Source organism: Tursiops truncatus, chromosome 8 (genome assembly GCF_011762595.2).
Source record: "Tursiops truncatus isolate mTurTru1 chromosome 8, mTurTru1.mat.Y, whole genome shotgun sequence".
Classification (NCBI taxonomy): domain Eukaryota; kingdom Metazoa; phylum Chordata; class Mammalia; order Artiodactyla; family Delphinidae; genus Tursiops; species Tursiops truncatus.
The window spans coordinates 84,400,613-84,408,389 of NC_047041.1; the positions used below are offsets into that span (position 1 = coordinate 84,400,613).

At 46.3% G+C, this 7,777-nt stretch overlaps 1 protein-coding gene across 7 annotated transcripts in view; it reads right to left on the reverse strand.

The window, feature by feature from the left end:
* ELF5 (E74 like ETS transcription factor 5) overlaps positions 1-7,368 on the reverse strand; it is a 29,999-nt gene extending 22,631 nt beyond the window's left edge. For 3 of the 7 annotated variants that reach the window (XM_073808757.1, XM_073808758.1, XM_033860464.2), the window contains exons 1-2: positions 7,265-7,368; positions 374-498 (exon numbers count right to left, since the gene is read on the reverse strand). In XM_073808757.1, coding sequence (XP_073664858.1) covers positions 374-494 — 121 coding nt within the window. In that variant the 5' untranslated portion in view covers positions 495-498; positions 7,265-7,368. Of the gene's footprint in view, positions 1-373; positions 499-1,418; positions 1,537-3,639; positions 5,073-5,137; positions 6,753-7,264 lie in introns of those variants that run through there. The other 4 variants (XM_073808756.1, XM_019948323.3, XM_004329984.4 and 1 more) reach the window with 4 other exon arrangements.
* Between the last annotated feature and the right edge of the window lie 409 nt (positions 7,369-7,777).

The window sequence follows — 7,777 nt, forward strand, 5'->3', positions numbered from 1 at the left end:
ATGATCAAACAATCACAGTGTACTAGGCTTCGGGCTAAGGGTTTCTTTCTATTATGTTGTTTAAATATAATAACTCCAAGAGATTGGTGTTATCATCTCCCTTTTACCCATTAGCAAAATAAGGCTCAGAGAGGTTAGTGGAGTTCCCCAAGCCCACAGAGCTGGGAAAAGGTTGGGGCGAGGATTCCAGTGCTTTTCTCTCTGCAGAAGCAGCCCTTCCTCCCGCCTGGGTCTCCTGTGACCCTCTGCCCTTAACACTGGTGAGAGCTGGCGTTTTCAGGCCCCCAGCATGGCATTGTCACCCGCCTGAGGCCAGCACCACCTCCTGCCCCAGTCTGTCCCAGCTCAGATGAGCTTCTCCAGACGTACACACCTGTCTGATGCTCAAAGGCAGGATAATACTCTTCATTGCTGAACAGGTCAGTCCACGACATCAGGGGGTCGCAGAAGGACGCGTTGGGCAGGAAGGTGCTGTGTGTCACTGAGTCCAACATCACCCTGTAATGGCAGGAGAGGCTGTGAGGAGGCGGATGAAGGAAGAAAGCCACACTGTAGGAGCCCCCAGCAGGGCGACACTTGGTTTTTAGTAATGACGGCAAACGCTTACAAACATACAGTCTCCCAGGAGCCAGGCACCCCTCTAAGTGCTTTCCATGGTGACATTTTTTAATCCTTGCCACCTCCTGTGAGGTTTGCGTGTATATCCCCATTTTATAGATGAGAAAACTGAGGCAGAGGGGTTGAGACAATTGTCCAGGTAACATGGCCAGTAAGTGGCAAAGATGGGATTTGAGGATGAAGGCTTTTATTATATAATAATGTTCTTTCTTTACTTTTCCTATTCTCTCACACCTGAGCCCTGAACTGGATTATAATGTCTAAAAATATACTTCTGGGACTTCCCTGGCAGTCCAGTGGTTAAGACTCCACGCTTCCACTGCAGAGGGTGGGGGTTTGATCCCTGGTTGGGGAACTAAGATCCGCATGCCGCATGGTGTGTGGCCAAAAAAATATATGTATACTTCTGAAAACAGGGCGAGAATTATTATAAATGAACATGCCCACAAACACTAATCCACAATTCTGAAATCCAAAAGCTCTGAAACTGAAAGTATATTTGTGTGTGTGTGTGTGTGTGTGTGTGTGTGTGTGTGTGTATGTGTGGTTCCGACTTATTTCCCAGCAAAAACAGTCCTGAATTGATGTTATAAAATTTTAATATATAATTATAATATATATTATATCTCTACTTCTATATATGTATATAAACTAAATGCTATACATCTATTAAACATATACAACTATAGATATGCTCTGTAGTCTTATACCTATAGCTACAGTTTTATTCCACTTGATGAATATTCACATGATACACTACAGAAATATTAACGCATTTAAGCAGTCCTAGCAGCCAGTACCTTGAGAGGGGTATTCTGTGCTCTGCAGTATATACCCTGTGTCACCTTCTTAATACCTGAAGAACTCTGAATTCTTCAGCACATCTCGCCTCAGGGTTTTGGATAAGAGAGTGAAGACCTGTGATAATTGTAACACACTTGCTTCACTGAGGGCTCTGGGCTGAGCAGTTTACATTCATTATTCATGGTGTCCCCAGGGCAACCACTCTGAGACAGTTTCTGGTGTGGGTTCTGTTTTTATAGATGAGGGATGGGCGCTGTGAGATTCCAGGTAACACGCCGCAGAGCACCCAGGTGGCAGGTGCTGGGAGTTTGGGTGACAACGCAGGTGGGTCTGTTTAAGAAGTCATGAACCTAATTGCGCATGCTGGCGAGTGGGCAGCTTTGGGAGAAGATGACTGGTCGAGGCTGGAAAGGGGATAGAAAAAAAATGGGCTGGGGCTTCTACTCATAAGCATTCTTGCCACACCAGTCTCATCTTCCAAGTTTCCTTTTGCTGTTTCCCATATTCCCACAATTCAAAAAAAGTGAATTCATGTTTGGTGAATTAGAAAAATCTGTTCACCCAACTTCTATTATGATTATCGCAATAATGTTGATGAGATAGCGTGGTTCTGCTCCCTTCTGCAAAGGGGACACAGCAGCTCAAAAATCACACAGCTGGGAAGTGTCAAAGCAAAGACTAGATTCCAGGTTATTAAGTGCATGGAATTTTAGATGGTCAGGAGCTTATTAATCATCTCGTCCAGTGTTTCCCAAGCTTTAGTCATTCTCCTGCCACCGTGATAACTTCCTTAATATATTAAAAAAAATCACTTCCTTTTTTATTTTAATATAACCACATTTATTTAAAAGGAAAACTTTACATCACCACTATAAATGGAAAGTCGGTATTCGTTTAACATACATAAGAATAAAGACATAAGCATTGAAATAAAAATTAGTCATCCGTGCACCTCCTAGGTCAGAGGTTCACAAACTACAACCTACCGGCACAATCTAGCCCACTACCTATTTTTGAATGGCCCACAGCTAAAAATTATTTTACATTTTTAAATGGTTACATATTAAATGGTTATATAAGTACACACATAATGTACTTGATTTTTGCCTTTAGGCCTGCAAATCCTAAAATATTTACTATCTAGTGCTTTAAGAAAAAGTTTTCTACACCTGACCAGATTTATCTCACGTAACATGAGTGGTCGGAGTACCGCATTTTGCAAAGTACTGAGTTGGTCTAATCTTTCCCTGCACCCATTTTACAGCTGAGAAAGTTAAGGCCCAGGAAATTTGTGTAACTTTGTCAAAGTCACACAGCGTTATGGTATACAGAATTCTTAAGTTTTTTTCCAACCCATCTGCTTCCCTTTCTAAAAACACTCACAGCCTCATCTGTTCAAAGACGCATCCCAGGTTCACTTACACGTCAAATAGGACCTCAGTACCGAGAGGGGCAGGGATTGTGTGGTTGAAAACCAAAGATCAATTCTTTGGGGATGTTTGCAAATCTATCTATCTATCATCATCACTATCAGATGTGCATGAGAACTGTGCTCCAGACGTAGATAAATAACTGAGTTCGAATTCTCACATGTAGGCACCCTCTCTGGGCGTCATCAAAGGTTCACCAGACCGCACTAGGAAGCCTCCTTCCTGGTGCCCGGAGAGGGTTAACGTGCCCAGCAGATTATCACCTTCTTAGATCTCCCGCTGTGAGCCATATCAAACAGAAGTCAAGGCTGCCTGGGTTTGGACTCTGATTTTCCCACGGATTGATTGGTTTTATATCCAGAGCAGGTGGCTGGATGAAGAGGGATGGGGGTGGGAGATTATGAAGGAGGGAAGGGCCCTTGGAGCCCAAAGCCCCTTCTTCTTTCTGGACATGACCCCAGAAAAGTTCTCTTAAGTGAGGGCTCAAGGTAAAAATGCCCCCTGCCCTTCTGGGCTGGAGGCTCAGAAAATGGAGGAAGAGAATGGCAGGCCTCTGACATGACCTTCACTGCTGGGCTTAGAGAAAGGAGAGGTGGCCTCCATGTGGAGGAAAATAGAAAACAGTTCCCAGGTCTTCGATGTCAATTAGGAATCCTCCAGATACATAACGTGACAGTAGGAGTGCACTCTTCCTCATCTCTGCCTAGCAAAGCTCTCAAAAGCCATTTGGTAAATTGAATTTGATCATATAAAAATTAGGAATATTTTTGACCAGTACGATATTTACCTCCTTTAAAGACTTCTTTTTTTTCTTCTTTTTGCGCCAGCCCACTGGCTTGCTCTGTAATCTCTCCAGGGCTGTACACAGCACCGTCTGTATCTGATTCCCTTTGGTGGTTCTTCTATGGCAAATTATATCCATCAAGTTTTCTTAAAGGGCTGTCTTCAGGTGTACAACATGCATTTTTCTTCTGTAATTATCTTTTGCTTTGTGGAAGATGTGTTTTATAAAAGGCAGCAGTTTTTTTTTTTTTTTTTTTTTTTGCTATTGCAGTGGGAGGACGGGGTGTTATTAACTCTGGATTCTCCACAAGAGACCTCGGGCACTTAGCCAGTGGGCTCTAGGTGTGAAAGTTTGGGAATAATGGCTGCTTTGTATTCCACAGCCCAGCTTCTTAGGCTGTCTATGGTCCTTTTAATAATTGAACATTTTAGCCCTTAAGATTCCTTTAATGTAGGTGGAACAGGGTGGTGGGAGAGAACAGCTATTCGAGGACCCTCTTCTCAGTGAAGACGTTGGTGCCCAGTGATGTGTAAGGCCAGGCCTGAAGTTAGAATATGTATTCCCAGTGGGGGGGGGACAGTGACCCTAGAGGGAAAAAATTGGTTCTTGAGGGTCAGAAAAATCTTAGCCATTATAATCCTTTATGACCCTCCAAAAGGCCATAGTGCGTAAATGATAAACAGTAAATCTGTGATATTAGCATTTTATGGAAGGGATACGATTAAGAAACAGTGATCTAAAAAGGCTCCTTAGAGGGTGTGATAATGAAAAAAAAGGTTGAGAAGCACTGTGTTAGAACTCGAATCAGCAGCAGGACAAGAAGGGATGTCTAGGGAGGGTCCTAGGCCCGCTGTTCTAACCACACATTTTTGGTTTTTGAGGGGCTGGCTGGTTTGTCATCACAGAAAGAGCACTGGCTCGGGAGTCATATACTTGCTCCTCGCCGAGCCTCAGTTCTTCATCTGCTAAATGGACACACCGATGAGGTGGACTCCAAGACCTGCCCCAGCTGCGTGACTTTCTGCAGGAACCCACTGGAGTGGGACGACACATCCACACGTGTGCACGCGTACGCACATGCATATATACGGTGGTATAGTTGGATGGTGCAAACTGGAGTACAATTCAATCACTACAGAGATGCAACTTTTAGCTCTAAAAATTCCCCCGATTTTCTCTTCTCCCTTTCCTCCTATGCCCACTGTGGACTCTGGACATTCTTTGCCTGGGCTAGCCAGGCACCTTAAGTACTCTGGACCCTCACTCACGGCCCATCCACAGACCCACGGCAGTTGGAATCAGTTTCCCCAAAGTGTAGTCCACATTCTAGCTGCCTAATAAGTAGGAAAGGGTCAAGCACATTCCACACAAGGGGGAGGAATCAAGTGGGTTCTCTTCCATGCACGAGAAAGGCTGGCTGGACCTTTGGGAATGGCGTGGACGCTCAGGTCCCCAGTGCCTGCAGAGGCTTCCTATCCCTTCTGAGAGTGGGCTCACTCACCAAGGTGCACGGGGAGGGTCCACACAGTCAGAGAGACAGGGCTGGGGGCTTCCTGCCCTCACACGAGTCAGAGGCAGCAGTCACAGGTGTGGTGTCCATGGCACCTCTGCTCAGCCTTCCAGAGAGAGCAGAAGCAGAAAACCACCCAGCCTTGGCCAGTTAGCCAGAGGAGGAAAATTCCTTCCTGACCCTGGCAGAGATCATCAACTTCACTTCGGGCATGTGACCAAAAATCCACCCAGTGAAGCACCTACACATTGGCTGTTTATGCGCTAATACATCACTGGGCAGAACAAGGCTGTGAGGGTGTAAACCATAGAGAAGGGGGCCGGGGAGGGCCTTCCCCGATCCCACCACCTGGGCAATCTCACTGAGAAAAATAAAGCTTTTTGTCCTCTAAAGCCTCAGCGATATCCCAGTGTCCATCAGGTCCCAAGCCCTCTGGGCAGGTCAGGGTCCACTTCCCACCTTTCGGACCTCCTTAAGAAGGGACACATGGAGGAAAACCCACTGGACTATTTCAATACTTGCTACTAAAGGATTGTGGGCTGGCTGCTTGAGTGTTTGCTCTGGGAGAAACCACAGCAGCTCTGAGAGCTGCCTCACTGACGTCTTGCCAAGTGATTCCTCATCTTTCTTTGGCTTGTGTAGGGAGTGTGCTAGTTAGTTTGTTTTTCATTGTTTCTCTGAAGATTCAGCAAAGACTCATAGGAGGTACGCCGTATAGTTTACTGTGGGCTCCAGTACAAAGTTCATCAGCTTTGGTTTGGATTAAATCCACTGGGGTTGAAATCCCACCTCTGCCACCCACAAGGCAAGGGACGTGGGACACGTTTCTTACTACTCAGCCTGCAGAAATTGTATTTTTTCTTCTTTATTTTTGTTTCATGCAAAGCGTGTTATGTAAAAATGCATGACCCTCTCTGAGCTCATCTTTAAAATGCCTCATCTCTAAAATGGGGATTTTAAACACAATACGCAGGATATCCCAAGGATTTAACCAAATTAGATAATACATGTAGATGAGTAGGCATAATACGTATGTCCATTCCTGTCCCAGCGGGGGGGAAAGAAAATCAATCATTGTCAATATATCCAAAAGGTTGCTACTCAGGTGACTTCTTTGAAAAGAAGAAAACCAATCTGTGAAAACTCTTGTCAACAGCACCTTGAATCATGAAAAACATTCTCACAGAGAACATGGGGACAAAAGATTTAAGCTTTCACTCAGAGGGGCAAACAACCCCTCCCCCTGCGTCTTTAGACTAAAACATGAAGCTGTCTCCCTCAATCACTTTACCTTTCTAAGCCTCAGTTTCCTCATCTGTAAAGCGAAGAGGTTGTCCCTAATGATGTCTGATAACCTTTCCAGTTTGTAAAATTCTTAGCACATTCAAATGAATGTGGGTCCCCACTCCAGCTGGAGAAGGGAGCATGTGCTACTGGTGGCTGCCAGCAGGGGGCGAATGCACAAGAACACTACATACTGCAGAGTCTTTGCAGAGGTCTGAGAATAAATACAGTGGAAAAACCCTAACCATTGCTTTTCTGGAAGCATTCTATATGGAGGTGGTGTGAGAGGGCAGAACGGGTTTCCTTTAAGCTATTACGTAAGACAATCTCCTGAAAAACGCCCTAATCTGTAATAAGGCGGCTATCTTCTCTGTTTCAAGGCGGGGGGGGGGGGGGTCCATGAGCAGGCCGATGGGAAAAGGAGGCGTTTAGGCAGGAGCAGGTGGGCTTTCCTTGAAGCTGAATATTTTTTGGTGTAAAATCCAGCTTCCCTTCCTAAGGTTAGCTTTAGGAAGGGTAGAGAATAGAGTGCGTGTATGCATTCTCTCTTAGTTAGTTCCCCTTGATTTAATCAAGTGATCCAGAGGCAGTGGGGGCTACCACGGCGGTGGTGGGTGGCTGGCTACACAGCCTGAGGATGCAAAAATGTCTCTCTCAGGTAAGCAGTTAAATCCCACTCAAACAGCTCCCGGGAGGCACTGTGACTGATGGACATGGCAGGAGGGCGGGCAGTCTGGAGCTGGGGACAGACCCACAGACCCAGGCCCCAGCCGGAGGCTCTAAGCCCTGACACCCCTTACAATTCATCCAAAAGAGCAAAGAAAAGGTGCTTACTTGAGGACAGCGGTGCTGGGTCCAAAGAGGAGGTTTTCAAGGCAAGAGAAGGCGGGCGCTCCCAGCACCGGCGTACAGTGGAAATAAAGGCACCTGTAGCCTTGTGATATAAGTAACACCTACAGACAGGTCCGTTTGGTTTTTCAGGTTTATGCACAGCCCCTTTGATGACGGTGACATACAGTGTGACACGGCTCCTTGGAGGGGGGAATGGTTCTCACACGCAGAAAGTTTACCTTTATCCTGCCTTTGTGCCCAGCTCACACACACCCCGCCCCCTCCCCCTGCAACCCGGGGGAATCAGTAAACAAGCCGAGAATTCTTGCCTCTGGGAGCTTTCTGGGATCCTGTGTTTGCTGGGAACTCTCTTTAGGGCAAGCTGGAGGGGAAACCCTGGGAATCCAGCTGTGGTGCCCATGTCTGCCGCCCCCCTCCTGGGCTGACAGAGTCCTGCGAATTTGGATATCCCGTCATCCTCCCCCCGCCCCGCACCCGCGCAGCTTGGCGAGGTGG